Source organism: Vulpes vulpes, chromosome 1, assembly GCF_048418805.1.
Source record: "Vulpes vulpes isolate BD-2025 chromosome 1, VulVul3, whole genome shotgun sequence".
Classification (NCBI taxonomy): Eukaryota; Metazoa; Chordata; class Mammalia; order Carnivora; family Canidae; genus Vulpes; species Vulpes vulpes.
This window is the reverse complement of record NC_132780.1, coordinates 113,971,713-113,997,149: the sequence shown is the minus strand read 5'-3', so window position 1 is coordinate 113,997,149 and position 25,437 is coordinate 113,971,713. Positions and strand designations below refer to the sequence as shown.

The 25,437-nt window shown below is 42.4% G+C and overlaps 1 protein-coding gene across 24 annotated transcripts in view; it reads right to left on the bottom strand.

Annotated features, from left to right (window-relative positions):
- The window catches only part of PHLDB2 (pleckstrin homology like domain family B member 2), a 217,427-nt gene that overhangs the window by 71,103 nt on the left and 120,887 nt on the right, over positions 1–25,437 (bottom strand). For all 24 annotated transcript variants that reach the window (XM_072722694.1, XM_072722705.1, XM_072722716.1 and 21 more), the window contains one exon: positions 13,867–15,089. In XM_072722694.1, coding sequence (XP_072578795.1) covers positions 13,867–15,089 — 1,223 coding nt within the window. The remainder of the gene's footprint in view (positions 1–13,866; positions 15,090–25,437) is intronic.

The following is a 25,437-nucleotide window of genomic DNA, read 5'->3' as shown; positions in this document are numbered from 1 at the left end:
GCCTATGACAGAGTTTAATGTATAAAGTAGGCACAGTAAGAGATTAACAGCAATCACCAATAATAAAATAGAACGGTATAACAATATACTGTGATAAAAATACAGATGTGGTCTGTCTCTTTTTTTCTCTCAAAATATCTTATTGTACTGTACCCACCTTTCCTATGATGACGTGAGGTGATTAAATGCTTAGATGACAAGATGAAGTGAATGGCATAGGTACTGTGCCCTAGTGTTAGGCTCCTACCGATCTTCTTATGGTAGGTCAGAAAAAGGATCACCTGCTTCTAGACCAAGGTTGACCGAGGGTAACTAAAACCAGGGGAGGCAATACTGCAAGGGAGGGGGGACTACTGTGCTAGTTAACAAGCAAACCTAAAAGCCAAATCCAATTCCTTTCAGGGAAAGGCAATACAGGAAAAATATGTTATGCAATCAAATGTCTCTCTAAAAAATTCACAGGTCTGTGGGGTTCTTTGGCCAGTCTGTCCCAAATTCCCTCCCTGTGGTGCATCACGTGCCTGAGCTTCTGGCAACGGAGCTCTGCCCAGTTGCCATAGTAACCCAAGGAGGAAAAAAATCTTTTCACTCCCTCACTGTCCTTTGTCCCTCTGGTCCCACCATTACAGGGAAACATATATTCCCCATAGCACTTTAAGTCCAGCAAAGTAACATCTAGAAAGAACTACCCTCCAAAAAAAAATCCATGTTCCTCTTCATGCACACACTTCATCCTTGACATAAAACCCAGGTTTCTATTTCACATTGCTTCTGGCTCCACCTTACATTCCTGGGATCACCAGTATGCCTGCCTCATGAGGACTCACATCGTTCACATACCTGAGGAACCTACCATATCCTGTCTTTGCTCATACTTGAAGAAACTCAATTCTTTTAATCTCATTTCATAAAGCAATCCCTCACATTCCAGATTATTATAATTATTATTACTCACTAGTGTGTCAACATCTCCCTTATTTTTTTTTCAACATCTCCCTTAAAGCTACTTGCCCTGACTGCTATTTTTCTCTGTGTCCCTATTTTAGGAGCTTCTGATTAAGAAATATATATATGTATAAAATTAGTATATATTAAGTTACTAATATATTTACTAAATATATCTGATTATTGACATCTAATAATCCAGTGATATGAAATACGTTATATAATTCTGTAAATTACATATAATACATATATATGCTGGGGTAATGTTTATTTTTATCTTCACTTACATAGAACATGTCCTAAAATACTATCGCTTGACTTCATTGATCCTGTTACTTCTTAGACCAGGAATGTTTTCTTCAACTCACTTTTTTTGCCTCCAGTTATTTCTTGAATTTTTTGTGAGGCCGACTCAAGTTAATCTCTCACTGTGATGACCATCTAACTCAACTCTGCTGTATTTTAGTCCTTTTCCTGATGACTTTCTGCATTGCTTTCCTATTAAAAATCAACTGGCAGGCATACAAGTGATGAAAAGTTTTATTTTCATAAGATATCAGGGTTGAGGTGAACTATTCTTAAAATATTAGTCGACATCACTTCAAAGAAAGTGCCGATTATGAATGACTCCATAACATTATTGCCTTGACTCAGATAACTAAAGGGGAAAATAATGAATTTCTCCCTACAGACTGAAAAGCACTGTTTATAAAGAAAGGAAATTCATGTGATCAGTGTAATCATAATTTCCACATAGTGTCTAAAGAAGTATGCCAATTATTTTTCCTCTCACATGGACAGTGTGTCAGAAGAATATCTACAAGCTGCCTAAGCCCCTTCTGTTAAAAAAAAATTTGTGCTATTGCTGCACACCATTAAAGAAAACACCACAAAAATCTAACATACCGTCATTCATTTGCATTTTCACCTTAGTTTAACCAAGTTCCAGGGAATCTGTTTGCTTCCCTGGAAGGATCAAAGTTTATAAAATGCAATCCACTGAAATACTTTTAGAATTTTATTTTGTTCAATCAAAATCAGTGCATGACAGGTACCACAACTATATCTTCACACTGGAAAACCCAACCTAAAAAAATAAGGAACTCTTCTAATGCACAAAGAAATTCCTAGAGTAAGAAAGTAGGAAGATCTAACGTGAAAACTAACGTGGACTATTACACACCAACTGAAAGGTTTGTAATGCAACTACTTATGAGAGAGATACTCCATGGAAAATACTATGTGCTAAAATTCAAAAAAAGCATGCTACAGTTTTATACACAGAGATGCAAAATAAACAGTGACAAGTCTTCTTTCCCTCTGTGAGATGTTACGAAAGTAACTACATTTTCCTTTCTCCCAGAACAACTTTGAAAAGTATAATCTCTGCCTAACATGATTTAGGCCTTGGCCTTCATGATCTAATGGGAAAGACAGACTTTCTATATTCTGGCTCTCTTCTTCTGTAATCAAAATGAAGGAATAATACATGTATGAGAAACTTATTCCTTTTTCTCCTACCATTTTATTAAAATTGTCTTTTCTCAAAACCCAAATTACAATCCCAGAACTGGGCTATGGTCTTAGCAATTTTGAATGAGAAACATCAATTTTTCCAAACCAAAATTCTTCAACAGAACACACCCCCACAAAAAGATTTCCTCCTTGAGATCAATTAGACTTCACCAGAGCAAAGCTCTTGGCTGTTCTGAACTTTAAAAAAAACAAACAAACAAACAAAAAAAAAACAAAAAAAATGAATCTCCCTGACTTTTGCTTCTGGGAAGATAGAGTGGAAGTATTTTCCCCTATTCCTCCCTCCAAGTATAACTAAGAACCCTGGACACATCATATATAAGACAAACGTACAAAGCCCAGAAGATGGGGAAAAGGCAGCAGATCAGCTGGGCACCTAGGGACCCAGAAATGAGTTCCCTGAGATTTCCTTTTTCTCATGTCTTCCAGATTTGGAGCTGGAGAGAAGGTAATGACATGCAACAATCTGGCTCAGTCTCCAAAAAATTATGTGGAGCGGAAGAAACCGAACTCGAAGCATATGATTGCATGTATCTAACATTCCTACAATGATAAGACTAGAGCTATGGAGAACAGAAGAGCGGACGCCCGGGGTTAAGGAGGAGCAGAGGGTAGGAGGAAGGTGGGAGAGGCTGTAGAAGGCCCGCAGGACAGACCCTTGTTGTGATCGATCTGGTCTGTAAGGGGACTGTATCAATGTCAATACATTGGTTGTGATATAACAACGATAGTTTCCCAAGTGTTAGCATTAGAGGAAACTGGATAAAGAGTACATAGGATCTCTCTGAGTTATTTCTTATAATTGCATGTAAATCTACGATTACCTCACCATAAAGAGATTAACTTTTCTGCTAGTGACTTCTAGTATATCCTAATCTGCAACTGAAACGGCTGACAAAGTCCCACCAAGGAAAAAGTGATAAGTTTCTATTGAAATACTTGTACCCTAATTTTTTTTGGAAAAAATAATTACAAACTTTAAAAGTATTTTTCAGAGCAGATATTCCCATAAACTTTTCTAGAACTGGAGAAGAAAAATTCACATTACGGTGAGCTGGCACAGGGATCCCTGGGTGGCTCAGTGGTTGAGCGTCTGCCTTTGGCTCAAGGTGTGATCCCAGGGTCTGCGATCGAGTCCTGTGTCAGGCTCCTTGCAGGGAGCCTGCTTCTCCCTCTGCCTGTGTATCTGCCTCTCTCTGTGACTCTCATGAATAAATAAATAAAATCTAAAAAACAAACAAACAAACAAACAAACAAAAAAACAATGAACCGGCACACAGTCACCAGACATATTACTGGATGAAAAATTTTTTAAAAGGTCAATCAATAAATGGCTTTTAACTGAGACAATTTCACAACCAATATGGGGATCATTTTTCTATGAGAATCGCTAGTCGTCCCACATTACCCTGTCTGTACTGACATACTATTTTTTAAATTTTCCTCTTGTTCGTACATTTTTCTGTGAATTTTATTTCAGAGCTTCATTTCTTATTTCGTAATGAGCTTTCCCATATGGATTTATCATCTTAAAAAAAGAATGAGACTCATTCCATATCTGACATGGCAGCTGCCTCTTAGTCCAAGGAGCTTTCTCTATTTCTACATTTAGCCCAGAACTAAACTGTGTAAAGATTCACAGCACACGTCCCTCAATTCCGAGCAGAAATCTTTAAATGTGTGGCACCATCAAGAGGCAATAGCTTGTACTGCCACTGTAACAAGAACCTAGGGTGGCTCTCAAGTATAAGAAACCTGCTTTTTAATAGCAGCAGTCACAGACTATTGCAACAAAGAATTATACTGAGACTTTGGCTCAGTGTTTCTCCAATGTAGAGTCTTTGGATTATTGCTAAATGCTCTTTTTTTCCTTCCCATTCCTCTTCTACCCACCTGGTGATCCAACTGAAGGAGAAGAAAACGATCTGATAACTGTTTTTACTCAGTTAACTGAGGACGTTGGCACTCTTAATTTGCTAATGATAAATTCCTTCAATATTTACTGGGCATCTACATACATGCCAAGAATTCGCCACCTCAAATACACAGAGAGAAAGTCCGAAGTTTATGTTCTGATGATCTCATCATAGACAGTAGTGCTCTTCATATTACCCACTACTTATAGATTTATTCTTATTTTGTTAGAAATGAAAGAAGTCTGCTTACAGAATGGGCAGCTTATTTAGGCAATAGACAGCATTGCCACTCGAAGCTTGTGTTGTCCCATATATCATAATTAATTTCACCCAAAAAGTTTTCTGAGCATAAGAAAATTTAAAATTGCATACACGGCTCCCGTTATACTTCTGAGCTAGACCCCACTGACCATCCAGGTAAGGCATCAAAGTGAAAGAAGCTGCAGAATGGCAGGGAACTGACAGAGTTAAACATCAGAGCCGAGAAAAAGCAAGGCTTCACAGAAATGGGTCAGTTTAAGGCTCATGCTAACTCTTAAGATTAAAACTAGCAACAATAGACATTGTGAGTCAGGATATAGAAAGTGAGTCATAAAATTTCTAAATATCCCTTTAAAAAGTCTGAGCCACCAAGTTTATTTGGTCAGTCAACCAACCTCTCACCCATTTGTAATTTAACTGGCTCACTTCCCTCTAAGGCAACCATTTTTTTAAAAAAAAAATTAAAACTATAGTCAGGATGTAGCAGAAGGAAGGGCCACACCAGGAAGGAATGCCTTCCGAGTTTGTGAGAGTGGAGGACAAAATAGTTTTCAATCTTGAGCTTGCCTTCACATTTCAAACACATTCTTCTTAGGGACAAAAAAAAAATATATTAATACTATGGCAGGTTCCATTATGGCATTCTCTTAACATTGTCCATTCTGCTTCCAATCAAGAATTCAAATTCACAATGCAAAAAAATGTCTGAATGCCCAAATTGTCTCTGGGGTCAAGAATCACAAGGAAGTGCAGGGAGCAAAAAGCAGGCAGAGAGAGAAGCAATGCATGCCTGTGGTTAGGGTGATTTTCATCTGACAAAGGCTCGTACTTCTTGGGTTCCCAGTTTTTCCTAATTACAAAATTGAATAGCACCAATCTATTTACTCTAGTTTCTAAAATGGTATCTGCACCTTACCATCTTAAGATTAGTGAACACATACATTTATTATATAAAATACTATAGGGATCCCTGGGTGGCGCAGCGGTTTGGCGCCTGCCTTTGGCCCAGGGCGCGATCCTGGAGACCCGGGATCGAATCCCACATCAGGCTCCCGGTGCATGGAGCCTGCTTCTCCCTCTGCCTATGTCTCTGCCTCCCTCTCTTTCTCTCTCTGTGACTATCATAAATAAAATAAAAAAAAAAATAAAAAAAAAATAAAATAAAATACTATATATAATTCCTTAAATATAATCCATTAAGCTTATATTTAATTTTAGAAATACAGGTCTCCAGCCTGCTCAACAGGACACAAGTGGGACTCTGGGTCCTGCAGCCTTGGCTCTCATATGACCCTGGAGAACACCAATTCTTACAAGGAGTGCTATGAAATTTTTAAAAATAAAGAGAAGCAACTGATTTTCATCTCTTCATTTTTAACTGCATATCCGAAGGGAATTGCCCCATTTCTGGACGCAAAAAGAATGCATTTATGCTGAGATATTTGCATTCTTTTGCATAAAACTTCACGGTTACCTGGAACCAAGTGCATAAACTTAATTTAGAGATGTCTGAGAACTAGGGGCAGAACCTTTGGCCACTGAATAAGGAAAGCCAGAATGTCGTGAATGGATATCAAAAACATTCATATACTCTTTTCAAAAATGGGTATGCAACGCTTCCCATACCCTAGTCATCTGGATAGGAGGTGGATATATAGCAATAAACAAGACTGACATGGTCCTAGTCTCGTGCAATCTAAAATTCTTCCATTGTAAAGTGCTTTCAGAGAAGCTACTGGAACAAAATATCTTCCGAACAGAATTGCTGACCCACACATTTTACCTACTCAAATAACGAAACTATGGGAATACTACTATCTTTCTTGAGAGAGAGCCAACCTCATCTTTGGGATGGTAGAGCACATGAAAGTTAGAGACCTTATTCTGTGGTGCTTCACGAGACTGGAATCATATGGCAGCATGTTTGAAAAATGAATAGCCAGTGTGGCCCTACATAGTTCTATACAGCAACAATCCTGTTTATCAAGGCACCAGAGAAGACTGCCATCAGCTAGGAAGAAAACACTGGATTGCTACAGTGCAATTTGTGGGAACCCATTCGTTCTCCACGTAGCACACAGATGTTTTTCGCATTGTAACCAAATGAATACTCTTCACAGAAGTAGGGTTTGCTACAGAATTTTTTATTTTCTCCCTTTCCTTTTAAAATGTCTTCTCAGGCAGCCCAGGTGGCTCAGCGGGTTTAGGGCTGCCTTCAGCCCAGGGCCTGATCCTGGAGACCAGGAATCAAGTCCCACATAGGCTCCCTACATAGAGCCTGCTTCTCCCTCTGCCTGTGTCTCTGCCTCTCTCTCTCTCTCTCTCTCTCTCTCTGTGTGTGTGTATATCTCATGAATAAATAAATAAAAATCTTTAAAATAAAATAAAATAAAATAAAATAAAATTACTTCTCCCTGAGCCCTATAATGTACTACATGCCATCACTATCACTATATTACTGGGAGGGAGGCAAATAAGAGGAATAAAAGAATATCCTATCTCCAGCCCCTAGAACATCTAGTTTGTCAAAGAATCAGCATCCTAGCCCTCTAGAGATATCTTATCCATTCATGTGTCCTCTACTTGGAAAACAGCTCAGCACTGAAAAGTTTAAACAACCACAGACCAGCCCAGAAGAATGTCACAAGGTCTACGAGGTCAAGTACACACAACACACTTCATGCACACAGAACCCTCTTGAGACCTCACTTGGAACTAGTAAGTCTTAGTTTAGAATATTTTTAAACAAGGCTTGATATCTGGTTTCTAAAATCATAAAAAAGAAAGAAAAGGTTGGCATAATGACAAAGGCAAGAATTGGCAGCCTAGAGCAAGAGAGAAGGAATAAAAATTATAACAAATCAAATATCTCAAATAGCACAGCAGTTGGAGGCCATTTAATGAGACTCAATGTGAATTATTATACCTCAAAAACAGGTCCTTGGAGGTTCATAATTAGGGTTCAGTCTTTAAGACTCAATATAATTACCTTAAGTTTTCAAATAAAGATTGAACAAGGAAAAAAAAAATCCAGATGAAACACTCCTATAATCACAGTTTAGCTAGAAAGTACTACAGAAATTATAGTGAACCACCCTTACTCTGCTTGGTTTCCACACTAATGAGTTAAATAAATCTTTGGCATCTATTCATTTTATACTTGTAGAAGAGTTCTGTTATTTTTTTGAAAATTATGCTTTGACATTTTGGAGGTGCCTGAGAAATGTCCAAGTACACTCGTCTTGTGAAGTCCATTAAATTGCATTGCTCACAATATAGATCTCAGAGGCTGGAAACCCAGGCGCAGCTTCTCTCAGCCCCTGGAGTAAATCCCAAATGGCAGGAGAACTTTACCTTCACTGACTTTTCACAAACTTTTCTGCAGTTTTTGTTTTCCTGGCTGTGCTTTGTTTTTGTTTCTGATTCTTGGCTAAGTTTGACCGGGGTTTTGGTTTGCACACAACCAGTATCTCCACTGGTTATCTCCACTGGTGGCAGCAATGACTAGGGATCTGGTTTTACAGTCTGGTCACGTGTGATCTCCAGGTAGAATTGAAATTTAACCTTGCTCGGGTGAGAGGTGACTGAACATTTGTGTTTGCTGTTGTTTTAATGTGTTGGTTATTTTTCTATCTGTGAGTTCAACTCAGGACAGTATTTTGTGCCCAATGGAAATGTGAGCTATCTCTTGAGATATGGAACCATGAAATTTTATGTTCCAGTGTTTACTTTTGATCTGTAGCTGAAGCTATAGAACTAAGCTTTAACTTCTTTATCTGAGTCTCTGTAGCTGAGGGGAAAAAAATCACTGGAATGAGTGAAGTATTTTCCTACTTTCTGAAGATAATAATAAATTAAAATAAAGGCCTTCTGCTCTGATTGGTTTAGAAATTAATAAGCACTTAGACAGAAATCTAACATTTCCAAATTTCTAAAAAATAAAATAAAATGAAATCCTAATAATTTAAAGAAAAAGAACTTTCTCATCAAAAAAAGTGCTGATTTCAGAAGCATTTGTTTCCCTTAGAAAAAAGGTTTACGTGAGCAAAACAAACTCATGGACAAGTCAGACTGATTGGACAATCTGGTTTAAAAAACAGTTCTATGTCTTTTGTTTTACCAGTGTACAGTATAATACATGTGTAATTTCCTAATTTTTAAAAGATTTATTTATTCATTGGAGAGAGAGAGAAAGAGAGAGCACAAGTAGGGCAGGGGTTGGGGGCAGAAGGAGAGGGAGAGAATCCCAAGCCAACTCCACACTGAGCACAGAGCCCAATGCGTGACTCGATCCCAGGACCCTGAGATCAGAGTGGAAAACAAGATGCTCAACTTTGACTACGCCGCCCAGGTGCCTCTGTAATTTCATACTTGAAATAAGTTTGGATTTATTTTATCATAAAGAGATTAGTTTATCTGGATTTTTAAAAATATCATATCAGTTTACTGAAAAGAAGCTAAGATTACTTCATATAATGTTTAAGCTCAACAAAAATATAAAAGTTGTGCTCAACTAAACAGAATTATAATTGCGACACACGTTTTTATATCAATAGTAATTATGTTCTATGATGTGTCAGGTTAGGCATAATTTTCAGTATCTTTAAATTATTTGCTTTTGTCTTACTGCTTTTGTCTTAAAGTATCCTGTCGTTCCAGGTTCCAGGATTGAAAGAGGACCATAAAAAACAAAAGTCAGTGAAAACTTAAAAATTGTAGGTTTGCACAAAGGGAGCTTTATCTGACTTGGTTTATAATACTTGCAATAGTAAGTCTATAAAAATGCAATAAAATGTTAAAATTCTGACAAACTTTGGACAACTTTGATGGGTTTATTCATAAAGTAATTTAAAAAATGTAATGCATGACAAATATCCTATTAACATAAAACTTAAATGTGGTTACGTATATTGAAATGATAGATTGATCTTGGAGAAGTCAGCCTCCCTTACAAAAGGTAATAAAAGGTTATTTTTCTATATAATTCCCAGAGAGTAGAGAGGTTCAGTAACTCATGAGAGTAACTTTTTTGTGCTTTGTGCTAACTGGGATACATCCCTGAATATTTAAAATGATGTTTTCTAATGATTTAAGATTTCTTGTTTATTGTAAAATAATATTTTTAAAAATATATTATTTATTTACTTTATAGAAAAAGAGAGTACTAGAGAGAGAGAGAGAGAGAGCAAGCATGAGCAGGGGGCAGAGGAATGGGAGAAGCAGGTTCCTCACTGAGCAGGGAGCCCTACGTGGGACTCAGTCCCAGGACCCTGGGATCGTGGCCTGGGACAAAGGCAACGCTTAACCGACTGAGCCACCAGGTGCCCCTATTATAAAATAACCTATTATTGCTTTATTAAGAAGGAAAACTGAAAATATTCATTGTTGTCATGTAACCACAAACCTACCTTTGTCATGTAATGAAATTTCCTCTAATTATTATTTTTTGAAGATTTTTATTTAAGCATAAGAGACATAGAGAGAGGCAGAAATCTCCTCTAATTAATATTTGACTCTGCCTTCCCAAAATCAGACCCTAAATTCAGAAAAAAAAAAAAAGTTTTCCAAGATATTTTTTATACCTGAACCCTCTTTAAGTTTTCCCAGAGGACCCCCGGGCAAGTGTAAGATTTGTTCCTTCACCCTACAAAAAGAAGGATGTTACAAATAATTAGGTTTGCTCTGTCCCTCATGTATGATTAGCTCAACACCATCAAAAACTGCACAGGAAGATTTGTCAAATCAAATGAGAAGCTCGGCTTTCCCTAGGCTAATTTTGTATGGATAAAATATGATAATAGAAATAAAGTGGGCAACCCGGGTGGCTCAGCGGTTTAGCGCTGCCTTCAGTCCAGGGTGTGATCCTGGAGACCCGGGATGGAGTCCCATGTCAGGCTCCCTGCATGGAGCCTGCTTCTCCCGCTGCCTGTGTCTCTGCCTCTGTCTCTGTCTCTCTCTCTCTCTCTCTGTCTTTATGAATAAATAAAATCTTAAAAGAAAAAAAAAAAGAAAATTCACAGATTGCATACTTTACAGAAAGGTCCTAGATATACGTCAACGGCCTCACTCTCTGTGACTCATTCTTACCTTCCCAGGAAACACTGATGAAATAAGGCCAATGTCTTATGCCCTGGCAGAGGATATTAAGTTGCTTTCTTGCTGATTACCATTCATTAACTTAACCACAGATTAACCATAGCCACTTACTCTTATCCTCATCAAGGGTCTCTGCTTTCCCTCTCATATTAGCCTAGACACTCTGCTCTGAGTTATAGACTAGAATGTGCCTGTAATAAAGAAAGAGTCTCAGAGCCTGGTGGTTAGAACTTTACCAGATACTTTTTCTTCAGTCTTGAGATTTCAGACAACAGACTTGTGAGTAGAGGCTTCTGGCCTGATCCTGCCTGCATAGACAAGCATGAGACAGTAGTAGGTGGCTACATCAGATTCCCAGGACTTCTTTTAGTCCACAAATAGATGCCTTCATGAAATCAAATTAATGACCCAAGATGCAAAGGAATATCAATTAATTATACAGAACTCAGCATACTGACACTGGAAATCTAATATCCATATGTCTTGTGGAAAACCATTGGCATTATGTGTAATGTTCTACTGTCTAAGTGGGGAAAACCTCTAACATTCATTCTCCATCTATCTCTAACCGTCAATTTAGTTGACTCTGATTCTGCAAACTAAATGAAACATTCTTTCAATGGTATCTTCTTCTCCTTGTCCCTCAGAATTCAGGCAGAAATATTTCTTCTAAATCACTGTATGTTTCAAAAGCAGTAACAGTACTTGCATAGGCTCAGTAAGAATCTATCTTCCCTTTTACTGGGATGCAATTAGACAGACTAAGCAACAGAGGCCAAACCCAGAGTGTCATATTTTAAAATAAACCTCATTTCATCAAATATGACAAAGCCCATTGTTGAGCAAAAAAAAAAAAAAAAAAAAAGGTCTAACTTCGTATTTGGAGCCAATACCCACAAAATTCTCCCAAGAAATTAAACCAGGACCTGTTTGTGACTTACAAGGCACTGACTTTATAGGCAGTGAAGAAGGTCACCTCCCAGATTGTCAGGAAACTGGAAAAAATGACAAATTCACTAACACTCAAAAGTGCTAAAGATGAAACCTGGAGGTGGTTTTCGAGGTTGGTTTCCCTGCCCTTGAAACAGAAGAGGAAAAAAACAACATCTCAGGAAGATTGCTGGAGTGAGGGAAGCCATTGAAATGCTCTCCTAGATTTCTTAATAAATTATCCAATATAAGTTAATTTTCTGGCTTCATTAATAATAGTTGTTCGGGAATGAAAGGTACAGTATAGGGAATATAGTTAATGGAATAGTGTTGTTTGGTTGTATGGTGACGGATGCTGGCTGCATTTGCAGCGAGCACAGCATAAGGTACGGATTTGCAGAATCACTATGTTGTACACCTGAAAATTAATGTATCCAGTGTAACACTGCATGTCAATTATACTACAATAAAAAAAAAAAAAAAGTTGTTCAGCACAGTGTAGAGCCAGATTTGCTATCCAACATACAAGAAGGCTTTTTCATATGCTAATTAAAACTTCTCCTGAATTTATGTCAATGAGTCAAGCCCAAACACAATGCCTTTCTGTGACCATGAAAAATTCTCTGGAGATTACTTACTATAACAAAGGAAATTGTCATTTTGGAGCACCATCTAACAGACCCACTCAAGGACTACAGAATTCTCTAAGGGTATGCGCATTCGTTTTCATTCACTATTACTGATTAGGATGTCAGAAAGGATAGATATTAACTTATCAAAAACTACGAGTGATGCAAATGATTCTTCTAAAATTCCAAGAAATCTTAATCCAGTATGCTTCCTCTTAGCAACTAAAATGCTTTCGGTACTCTTATACTTTTGTAAATCAGCTTTAACATCTTGCTGCAACCTTCATTAAGGAACAACTCATCATTAATGAATTAAAATAATCTCTGACCCTGTACATCCTAAAAAACAAATAGACAAAAAAAAAAAAAAAAAGTCTCTGCTTAAAAGAAAAAAGAGGGATCTCTGGGTGGCTCAGCGGTTTAACGCCTGCCTTTCACCCAGGGTGTGATCCTGGAGTCCCAGGATCAAGTCCCACATGGGGCTCCCTGCATGGAGCCTGCTTCTCCCTCTGCCTGGGTCTCTGCCTCTCTCTCTCTGTGCATCTCTCATGAATAAATAAATAAAATCTTAAAAGAAAAAGAAAAAAAAGAATGCAGTAGTTTGTCCTCAGTCATTAATGGGACTCTCAGAGGATGTTTCCTCCCTTCTTACTATTTTCGGTATTTCTCACAATAAGCATAAATCCATTTTAAATAGGAAAAGACAACTCAAAACATTTTTCCGGATGTATACTTGGGTGTCACTGCATGTACGAGGAGACTGCTGACAGGCGTATGGGGCCGGGAGGGTGTGTGTACGTGCACAGTGCAGAAAAAAAGGTTGAGCCACACTTAGCCAACCTTTCAACTTTCCAGACCACTTGCAATAGAGAACAATTTACTGCCTCGCTGCCAATGAGTCACGATTTCACTGGTTATTTCTACCAGACCATGCACATGCACATTTGATGGCATCGGCAATATAAAGCAGTGTCTACTTGTAGTCTTAAAAGTCTCTAAGACTTCTAAGAAATTCAGTAAAGGCTCTCTGTGTGTCTCTCATGAATGAATAAATAAAATCTTTAAAAAAAGAAAAGAAAAGAAAGGAAATTCAGTAAAGGGCAGCTCAAGTGGCTCAGCAGTCTAGCACCGCCTGCAGCCCAGGGCGTGATCCTGGAGACCCGGGATCGAGGCCCACGTGGGGCTCCCTGCATGGGGCCTGCTTCTCCCTCTGCCTGTGTCTCTCCCTCTCTCTGTCTCTGCGTGTCTCTCACGAACAAATAAATAAAATCTTTGAAAGGAAATTCGGTAAAATCCACAACCGCTTTGTCAGGTTTATCAGGCATCTATACCTGGGGGCCGTGCAGAGCAACTAAACAGAACACGAGGTACGGGTGGGCCTTGCAGGAGCCACACGTGACCGTGACCGAGAGCAGCGAATTCTGTTGGGGGGGGGGGGAAGGGGAGGGGGCAGAATCCTAGGGGGCGCGGCCGAGGCGGGGTGCCCTGGAGCCCTACAGCCCGCACGGCTCCTCTCCTCGGGGCGAGGCCGGGTGGGCGCGGAGGAGGATTACCAGTCGCTCCATCTCCTGCTCCCTGAGTCTCTCCTCCCTCTGCCGCCGGTGATAATCCATGAGGTCCTCGCGGCCCGAGATGGAGCTGATGCTGCTCTTCCTCTCCCGGAGGGCGGGCTGCGGCGTCCCCGCGGCCTGTCGGAGGCCGTCGGGGCCGGGGCCGGGGCCGGGGTCGAGGTCGGGGTCGGGGTCGGGGTCGGCCTCGCCCAGCTCGGCGGAGCCCCAGGAGAGGTTCCTGCGGGCGGGCGGGGCGCCGCCGGGGCGCTCGGGGGCGGCCGAGGCCAGCAGCATCTTGCGGGCCACCCGGGGGCTGGCGGGGATGCTGAGCGTGGAGCTCGCGTACGGGGCGCCCTCGGCCGCCGACGGCCTGTAGGGCGCGGGGCCCGCGCTCCGGGAGGAGAAGTTCAGGTAGCCGTCGAGCTCGGTGCAGCGGGGGGGCAGCTCGCGGTCCGCCGGCCTCGTCCGTCGGGGGCCGCCCGGCGCGCCTCTGGGGGGCAGGCTGAGCGGCGGCGTGGGGCCGTCGGCCGCCCTGTGCAGCCGGGGCAGCGAGCGGCTGTGCGCCCCCATGTGGCCCCTCCGGGCTCTGGGCGCCGCGGCCTCGGGCGGGGGCTCCCGGGGCCGGCCGGGCCGGGGCTGCAGGCCCGCGGCGTCCTGCAGGCCCACCCTCCGCGCCTGCTTGGGGCTGGACGGCACGCTGGCCGCCCCCGACCCGGGGCCCGCGGGGGCGCCTCCGCTCCAGGGCGCCAGCGGCGGGCCCGACGCCCTCCGGGCCTCCAGCCCGCCCAGGAGGCACACGTTGTCGTGGGACTTGTTCCTGGGGCTGTACTTGCAGTAGGGGGGCCTGTCGGCCAGCCGCAGGGGCCGCTCGGGGTCCGGCCTCCCGGGGGCACAGGCGCCCAGCGGCGGGGCGGGCGGCCTCGCCCCGGGGCCGCGGGCCAGCGAGGGGCTGCTCCGGGCGCCGCTCCCCAGCGGGGACGGGCTCCTCCGGGCCGGCAGCGGCTGCGACAGGGTCAGGTACGAGCCCGAGTAGTCTCCGTTGGCTTTGAATCTCAGACTGGAGGAGTATTTCCTGGGGCTCAGGCTCTCCATCGTGGTCTGGGAACGGTCGTCGTCGTCGTCGTCGTCGTCCGGAGAATTGGCCCCAAAGCCCGCCTCTAGGCTCCCATTCTGTAGATCGAGCTGCTTTTGCACGTGGCTAAGCTCTGCCATGGTCTTGCTGGAATCTGGAAAGGGGGGGGGGGGGAGACACAGAGAGAGAGGAGGGTTGTATTTAGCAAAGATCGAAAAAGTGCAAGCACTGGTCAGCTGACGTCTGCACAAACAGCCCTGCGGGCTGAGCTGATGGGATTAACGAACGCAGGCTCTTGTTTTATTAATAAGTCCAGTAAAACTAAGGCCTGAAATGAAATGAAGAGGCCTGAAGAACACCGATGTGGGATGCTGTATGTGCAAAAGAAAAGTAATCAAGGGGATCCCTGGGGGGCTCAATGGTGGAGCACCTGCCTTCCGCCCAGGTGTGATCCTGGAGACCCGGGATCGAGTCCCATGTGGGGCTCCCTGCATGGAGCCTGCTTCTCCCTCTGCCTGTGTCTCTGCCTCTCTCTCTCTCTCTCTCTGTCTCTCATGAATAAATAAATAAAATCTTTAAAAAAAAAAGAAAGAAAAGAAAGAACTCAAGAGGCCATTGATGATATTTGAAAAGAACAAGTCCCTAACAAAGTACAGGTGAGGCTGGTCCATAAGAAAGACCGTTTCCCTAAAATAAAAAAAAGAATAAAAATAAAAAGAAAGACCATTTCCCATCAGTCGTTCTGGTCCTTGGGGGACCACCTGCTTCCTGAGTACCAGGAAAACACCCACCATGGCGACACAGTGCACCCTCCTTTGGGTGTCTCTGCTAGACTCATTAACTGCTCAGAAGTCAAGTCGTGCAGAGACAAAATTCACATTCTGGCACACTAAGAGAGTTTCCCGTTAGACACTGATCAGTATCATGAGGGGCAGAGGATGACTATGAGAGTTCCCTTCTCAAGAAAGAGGTCATAAAGCTCCTGTACCCATCAGAAAAAGTCAGGTCATCGAGGAAACAGAGAAAAGAGGGTTCCCAAAACGACTGCCATATCAGGGTCAGGAGGCGGTATTTAAAACCTGAAACTGGAGGATCCTTAGGTTCCAGGTATCCTAAATGAATCAGGCTCATCCTTGATCTCACACTCTCTGCTCTTGTGGAAACACTTTTCTCCCTTCTTTGTACCCACCCGAACCCACCCATCCTTCATGGCTCAGATTCAGATTCTATCTTCCACGCTTACCATTTATTAGAAAAATGTGTGCACCCAGAAGAGTATTTTTGGACTCTAGTTTGATTACATTAACTTAAGAAACTAACGTTTTAGGTTATGAAAACATACTTTAAGTTCAATGATCACTGCAAATGAGAAGACTTGCATTTGTAATTGATAAAAGTATGTATTTTTCAGATTATCATCAAAGCAAAAACACAGTTTAAACATTCTCATTGAACTCATGTACTGCTGAGACCTGTCCAACACCTCAGGCTCCTTAGATACTAGTTATTACATCCTGGTCTTGTATCAATAGATGAGTAACCAATTTTATAACGTGCTTGTTCCTGAAACTAGGTCACAAGTTCAAGGAAGAGGGGTAGACAAAGTATTCCCATCTCATCTCCAGCCTCTCCTGACTCCCACAGACCCATTGGTGAGACACTCTATGAGCACTAGTTTTCAATTTGTCACAGCCTTCCCCCACTGTGTCCTATCCAGGGATTGGGGACTTTGCCTTGCTTGCTCAGCTTTGCAGACTTCCTGGGCAGATTCAGACAGTATACTAGGGAACTGCTTCCTATCCAGGCTGGGGCCAAGAAACAATCTGGGTACTTAAATCCTAGTGATGGGCTAAGTATCCATCCTCTTGTAAAGCTCAGCTTGCCCCCAACAAGCTCTACCTTGGGTTCCCTACCCTCCAACCCAAACCCCTGCCCTGATGGATTAAAAGCATGATTATCTTTTGGAGTAAACCTCAAAAAATTTTTTTTGAGATTCTCCCTTAGAACTGCCTCCCAGATAGAATCTGGTCTTGCCATCTGGCTTTTGTCAGGTCTTTCATTCTTCAAGGACAGGGCCATCTCTGCTCCCAAGACAAAGTCATAGTCAGCAACTGTCTATGACCACCAGCTATCACCTTGAAAGCAACACAAGTCTGGTTTGAGACTTACCTCACTCTCCCCTCTTGGAGGACTGAAACGAAGATGACCTCAAGTCATGATCCCCTCTGTTCTCAACTAACTGAGTTGCTTTGACAGTTAAGGCGGGGGGGGGGGGGCACTTAGAGTAAACTACTAGAGTATAATCTGTAGCAATACTTCTTTTTTAAAAAAAATTTGCATTTACTTTATTTTATTTTACTTTTTAAAGATTTTACTTATTTTATTCATAAGAGACACGGAGAGAGAGGCAGAGACACAGGCAGAGGGAAAAAGCAGGCTCCCTATGGGGAAACTGATTGTGGGACTTGATCCCAGGAAGCCAGGACCACGACCCGAGCCAAAGGCAGACATTCAACCACTGAGCCACCCAGGTGCCCCTATTGTATTTTATTTCTGCTTTACTGAGGTATGACTGACAGATAAAATTGTAAGATATTTAAAATGGACATTGTGGTGATTTGATGTACATACATGTTGTGAATGGATTTTCATCATCTGGTTAGTTAACACATCTATCGTGTGTGTGTGTGTGTGTGTGTGAGAGAGAGAGAGAGAGAGAGAGAGAACATTCAGGTTATAAATGACTTGGTAAAAGAGTATAGACTTTCAGCTATAAGATGGATGTATGAGGATCTAATGTAAAACATGGTGACCACACTGTAGTTGAAAACACTATTATATAATTGAAATTTGCTAGGAAAGTAGAATTTAAATGTTCTCAAAAATACTTCATGCATAAGTTGATTAGGCTCTCATTTTTCCTAAGCTCCTGTACAACTGTTGAGCCAGATATTGACTCTTCTTAAAAAGGTTCTTGGACGACTAACTTAATATGTAAATATTTGACAACTTCAGCATTTTCCCCAGCTCTTCTTAATGACTCGGGCAAAATGTTAATCATGCAAGTGTAGCCATTCCCTACTCTAAGTGTCTGAAAAACTACAAAACCAAACACAACGCATTCCCTAATATGAGTAAACAGAGTGGTTACAAAAGAATTCTCAGAAGTTTGCTGAACACAGCCTGTACAATAATATTAGCATCCTCGTCTCCTAAAAAATGTGGTTAACAGGATGCATATTTAACTTGGTTCTGCTTATCGTGCAGAAAAAAATTAAAATCCCAACAGAAAGTTCTAGGTACTTTATTCACTAAATGGTTCTTGGGTGCCTACCGGGCATTGGATATTGATTCGGGTATTAGTGTTGCTCACTAACATTCCTGTCCTCTTCTTCTCATAAACAAAGAGGTGTTGCCCTTCTGCACCCCTGTGACATTGGGTATGGCTATGTCTCTTGCTTTGATCAAGGAACCATGAGAGAAAGTGACATGTCAGTTCCAAGCTGAAACATGAAGAGCTGGGGCATGATTAACTCTTTCCACCCACCCACCCCCACGATAAGATGACTAGCATGCATCCAAGTTTGTGCAGACTTTATTAGCCTATACCCCTCAATGGGGACACTGTGAAACAGGACTCTTGCCAACCCAAGATTGTCTTAAGCCACTGAGATTTGGAAGTTGTTTGCTACTATGAAGGTGTTAATCTTCCTTAAGTTCTTACCATAAACTAGGCTTTCAGCTGGGCACTGGGAAGCACGTGGTCATATACCACTTCCTGCCTTTACACAGCTTACAGTCCAGAGGGAAAGACCCTCATATGAACAAACGATTGCCATACAGTGTGACACGCGCCTTAATAGAGAAGTGATTGAAACACTGGTAAAGGAGCATGGAGGGGACTAACCCAGTGAGAGTCAGAATCTGTGGAGATTATGGTGCAAAGAAATGACAATAAAGTTAAGTCCACTGAAGGAAAGGGAATCTGATGAGTACTACCCAATAGCAGCATAAGGCTACTTTTACATTCCATGATTTTATGAGTATAAACAAAATCCCATTCATTTGGGGAATATAAATAATAGTGAAAAGGAATAGAGGGGAAGGGAGAAGAAATGGGTAGGAAATATCAGAAAGGGAGACAGAACATGAGAGACTCCTAACTCTGGGAAACGAACTAGGGGTGGTGGAAGGGGAGGAGGGCAGGGGGTGGGGGTGACTGGTTGGCGGGCACTGAGCGGGGCACTTGACGGGATGAGCACTGGGTGTTTTTCTGTATGTTGACAAATTGAACACCAATAAAAAAATAAATTTATTATTTAAAAAAAATAAACTAAATCCCAAGCCCATTAGAGGTTAGACTACTGGCACATGCAGCAAGCGTCCTGTCTCTGACTGAATTAATAGCAAAACATGGGTAAGGAAAAAGAAACGGGTATTTTCTATATTACGGTCCTTTTTGAAAAAAGTCTAGCATGTAACTCTTCTGGGATGAACTATAATAAACATGAATTTCTCTCTCATAGTGATCTAAATCCTTTCCCATCTCTACCACCATGTAAGATATGCCCTCAAGAGTCCGAGCCCTTTGCCTACCCTAAGAGTGGCTTAAATTGGCAAGCAATTTCCAACCATTTAGGATATTTTTGACAAGGCTACAAAAGGAAATCCTTAAGTGAGATATTAGAATAGACAAGAAAAGAATTAAAGTCAGTTAGTGGGGAGACTTCGGTTTTAAGATAATGTATACAAAATGGGAAACAGAGCTAAGTTAGAAGAATTCCCACAATGTGCCGAGACAGCAATCCAGAAAGCAAGCCAAAGCACACGTGATTAAATAGAAGTCAAAAATTAAACAATGAGCCCAAACACTACATTTTAAATATTTACTCTGTTAACAGCACAGAGTTGAAGGGTTTAATACATCATGTCAAAAATGGATATTTAAAAGTTTAATTTCTTAAAGGGCATAGTTTTTCTGTTTTCTCTCAATAAAAATCGGTCAGTTCACTATGTATAAAGCAAATAAATCCTACTCTGATGTGAAAAAAAAAAGTTTAGTTTTTGACGCAGCCATATAAGATAATGATGTCATTTTAGATGATAAATACATTACTACCCTTGAACTTGTTTGCAGTTGCAAATGCTACTTAATCACCCAAATAAAATACTAGCAAATTCTCTTCTCTCTTCATTTAGGCAAATAAAACTAGAGAGTATCAAACTACTACAGGTTTCTTACTATCTCACAGGGTGGTAACATTTGATACCGCTCCCCACCTCACACAGGCTTTTTAAAGAAATCAAAAAGTATAATTACTGAAACAGTTTGGTTGGCCAAACAAAATGCAACACCAAAATACTGCAAAGTAGTACCTGCTGAAGGATCAGCTTTACAGACTCCGGGGAAGGAGACAAGAAGGACACTTGCAAATAAGAAGTCACATCTGAGAAACGTGTAACATTTCTCTCCCAGGCATTCTTGAAGGGGAAAGTTAAGCATGATTTGGATGTAAAGACATTCCAGAGACTATTTGAAGGGATATTCGTGTTTGATACCCCAGTTTTTCAGTTCAAACTCCCTGGCTCAGTTAAGGATACATAAAAGGCTGTACACTTAAAAATGTATCATCAAACTACAAATATGGAACTTCCTCATTTTCCCGTAGCTTAGTTTACCTGCCCCAGCTGAGTGCCATGTGTGTCCTTGTCTCAACTCATCTCTCTTGATCCCACCAACCAGCTCAACTCAAAAGGTAAAGAATCCGCTTTTGCCTCTACGGACCGTGGAGTGACAATCGTGGTGCGATACCTCTCTCCTTCCCTACTTCCAGAGTATTCTTTTCATTGCAGATGAGATTACATGAGTGGAGGCTTAGAAAGGGGGAACAGAGGACGGTAACCAGCATGCACTCTTTAGGAGGACGTGAGGGTGAGCAAGGAGGGGAGAGGCGGGAGGGTGGAGAACACAGTGGAAGAGTTTGGGTTTGGTGAATCCCCCGGCAATGAGGGAAGGAATGCTGCAGACAGGGTGCATCAGGGGCCGCAGCTGGATTGAGGACGAGGAAAGGCGAGGACGGTGGCAGGTAAAAGAAAGCCCCAGGAGAGGTGCTGCGGGGGTGGGAGACCAGAGGCAGGCAGTAGGGGGAGAGATCTGTGTTAACACGGGTAAGACTCCGTTTCCAGCCTGGCTTCTTGGCCTACACCGATGTGTTTATTTTGGGTTTCCTATACATTTTATGTAAACAAAAAGAAGTCTTGGGGAAATTATAAAATGACTGCATCGTTATGGTGGCAGCAAAGGAGTCCCAGGGGCTTTAACCCCTGCCTACGTTGCACGCGTATCCACAGAATGGGCGTGGAGAAGGGGAGAAGGCATCTGGTGCCCATCTGCGAGAAGGGACAACAGCGGGAAGTCTAAACAGGAAAGGAGTTAATGTGTGTTGAAACGTTTGGGCTTACTTTCCAATCCATACATTTAATCCCCCCAGAGCTCTTGTTATTTTACCACCTGAAATGTACATCAGCTCGCTGTCAATTAGAAAATGCCAGAAGTCACCAAGAGGTGTGTGGAAGATCGCACAGCAGCTCACAGCGCTGTTTCCCCAGAGAAGATGATTACTTGAAAAACTAATCTCGAGGATCATGTGGGTAAAGTTTCTTGGTAGCTCCTTTCCTCCCGGACACCCGGTTCTGGCATCTGTTTTACAACAGAGTTCTCCGGCGCCCCTTACATTCGGTAACAATAGGGTGAAGCTGACCCCATTGAAACTGTGTCACCAGCAGTGAATTTACAGCACTGCAATTGCCTGAGCTGTAGGGATCTCCTTGGATTCAAGATGATGAAAACACGCCCAGAGAGAAAAGTCTCCAGAACCCAAGAGATGAAGACAAAGTCTGTGTCTCTGTGTCGTGGTGTGTCACGCTGCGCTGCACCGCATCGCGTGGTGTCAAGGGAGAAGGACTTACAGGCCTGGCCCATATAAACGCAGTTATCCAGAAACCCAAAGGGGTTTGGGGGAGTCCTAAATCATACGACGCGTTACATTGTCATTTGATGTTGCCATGTAGAGACTCCTCTCCGGGTCACCCAGAACAGCGGGACTAATCAGAGCAGGGGGCTGTTAGAGCAGGTGATGGAAAAGTAGAGATTGTTCCATATAAGCTGGGAAAAGGCGAGGATGCAGATTACAGGAGCAAACTCAGAAAAAAAAAAAAAAAAAGACCCTTCAAGATCAGGGCGGTTAAAATTTCCACGTTATAGGGGCAGCCCCGGTGGCCCAGCAGTTTAGTGCCGCCAGCCTGGGGTGTGATCCTGGAGACCCAGGATCGAGTCCCACGTCGGGTTCCCTGCACAGAACCTGCTTCTCCTTCTGCCTGTATCTCTCTCTCTTTCTCTGTGTCTCATGAATAAATAGATAAATCTTAAAAAAATGTTCCACTTTATAAAAAGGTTTTGAGTCTCTACTGTGTCCTGCACGGGCCCTGGGAGCTGAGGGGCTGGCTCTGGGCGCCCAGGCTGTCGCAGACAGCGGCTGATGCTGGCGTTCAGAGCTCCCCCAGAACGCTGGTGGTCCAGGGGCTGGTCTCTTTCAGCGCTGATGTTTACAATATGGCAAGGCTATAAATAAAGCACACACTGATGACATGTAATTGAATTCAGACACCAGCTTAGAGCAGCCCCTCAGAAGCAGTGCCATTCTTTACATGAATCCTGGAGGAGGGGTGTCCCTGCGGCAGCAGATGGGGCCTGGGGGGTGCTTTTAGAGGGAGAAAAGGGAAAACCGGGAAATCTATGTCAGCCTCAAACTCCAAGCTTAAGGATGGAGAACAATGGATACAAACCCTCCCTCTTTTTCCACTAATCCCGACAAGAAAACATGATGGGGGGGGCGGGGGTGGAGGTTAATGTGAAGCTTTGGGAACAGCCACTTCCTTCTCTAGCCATCGTCTCCTTTCAGAACTCCCCAAGCAGCATCTCCCCCCTCCTCTGTTAGCCAAACAGCATCCTCTCTGAAACCTTCAGTTCTGCAGCTCTCCCGTTTGCAAACATACCCTCCTTTTGCGCAAACATTTCCTTTCATCACTAAATCCTCCTCGGCCTCCTCCATCTCTGCAAACAAGCCTTAACCTCTCCACTAGGCCCCACACCCACTGGCAAACACCTGCTCCCGGCAAATATCCCCGGATCCTGTCTCCCCAACAGATCACCTCCTGCACAGTTAGTTAATGCAAGCATCCCTAGGTCATCTTCTCAACACTCATCTCACCTTCCACTTCCTAAACGCTGTTCCCTTAGACTCCTGCTCCTCACGTGAGAGTTTATATCCCCGAGCAGAGAAGAACAACCCTTCCGTTGGTAACTAGTACCCTTCTTGTTCTGTCTGCGGATAAACACAGCAGCCAGTGGATTCCCAGTCCTCTTCCCTTGCACCATGTTCTTTCATTTAAAGATCTGCCCATTTGAACAAAATTGTTATTACCCATCAGACACATGTACATAGGTTGATCATCTCCAAGGAGGATATTTTCACATCTACATAAGATCCCCCAAAAGCAGGGGGCACCTGAGTGGCTCGGTCAGTTAAGTGTCTGCCTTCAGCTCAGTTTGTGGTCCCGAGGTCCTGGGATCGAGTCCCGTGTCCGGCCCCCTGCTCAATGGGGAGCCTGCTTCTCCCTCACCCTCTGCCCCTCCCCACTGCTTGTGCTCTGTCTCTCTTCAATAAAAATATAAAATCTTAAAAAAAAGAAAAAAACAGTTCCATGGGAATAAATGTATTTTAATGGCAGGATAAGGAGGCTGTTTTGTCCTTGCAGATGGGACCTATTCACAGGTGGCCGTCTATCTTACTGGGCGCACACGTGCACACACATACAGACGCACGCTGGCCACATGCCCACGGCAGCCTGCAAGGCATGAACAGTTTTGTGACTGCCAGGGGAGACTCTCCAGAACCCGGCAACTCGTGGCACCCTGTGAACTGGCCAGTGTCGAGGGGACCCAGGGCCAGGCTGGGGAGACAGGTGAGGCCCGCTAGAATGGCTGACATGACATCTCAGGACACCGATCACACAGTTTCCCTTCTTGGTTTGCTTTTGGCTTTGCTTTTGAAGTTTTGCTACATTATATTCTGAAGTCACCTAAGCAAAGAGATCAGGGAAACCAAGAAAGAAGCATCAAACACCACTGTAGGGAGGCCAGAGCACAGATGGGAGTGGTGAGCGATGGGGGTTAATGAGGACATTCAACGCAGATGGAAGAAGTGAGGACAGAAAGTTAAAGAGTTCCAGCTCCTTCTCATCATAATAAAGGAGTCTAACCCCACGCTACCGATCCCTTCAGTCATCTCTCACTGTACTGAAGTCTAAGCTCTGTCCAAAAAAGAGCTCCACATGGTATTCAAAGTTTCCTAAAAGTCATCACAACCAACAGCAATAGCCATATTTCAAATGAGGGTCTTTATCTCCTGTATCCGAGGCCACTTTGAAGTAAGTCTACAGTGTTTCACAGGAATAAAAATCTTAGAGGACCTCAGCAAAGAGGGCAAAACATCAAATACGGGGATTTAAAAAAAAATCTGTGCTAGTCTCTTGAATAAGACTTGTTTTGTATGAACTTTGAAATATTCTTTAGACTCTCCAAGGAATTTGGCGGCATGTTTCCCGTGATAGCTCTCTGCAGCCAGTGAGGAAAGTGGGAGGGAAGCCACAAAGCACAAAACAACCTCAAAACACATACGGGCCATTCAAAATCCCTTCCCACTGACCAAATTCCTGACTTGTACCTAAATCCTCAAGATGTGGCTTTTATCAATTAGACTCACTTCGGTGTTTGTTTATACCACTATTGAAGTAGCTCAAGCAATATTTTTAAAAAGAGACAATATTAACCTAATAAGCATTTACATACATGTATTATAAATTAAATTCAACACAGTGACATGGCAGGAAAGGTCTGAAATTAAAAACATGCTGTTTTGATTACAGAAAATATGAGACCAAGGGAATAGAATAAACACCACAGAGATGCTATCACTGAAATCTAGAATACGGGAAAGGCTACAGAAAAAGAATAGCCAATATCTTCAACCAGCATATGGCAAGGAAAAAAAAAAAAAAGAACAAGAAAGAGAGGGAGCTATTCTATATTAAAAGAGACTTGGGAGACATACCATGAAACGTAATGCATAGAACTTATTTGGATTTTGTTTTGAACAGATTAACTATTTTTTAAAAATTATGAGACAATCAGAGAATCTGAACATTGACTAAGTGTGCTAATGATATAGTTGTATTTTTTAAAAACCCTAACTTCTGAGAGTGACATTTTAAATTATTTATGAATGAAATAGTACAGTGTTTAAAGTTTGCTCTATAATAATCCATGTTTTGGGGATAGAAGTAAGGTCTACAGATGAGGCAAGATTAGCCTTATATACGAAAGATACATGAGATTTCACTTAATTATTCTGTTAATTTTTGTGTATGCTTAAAACTTTCCA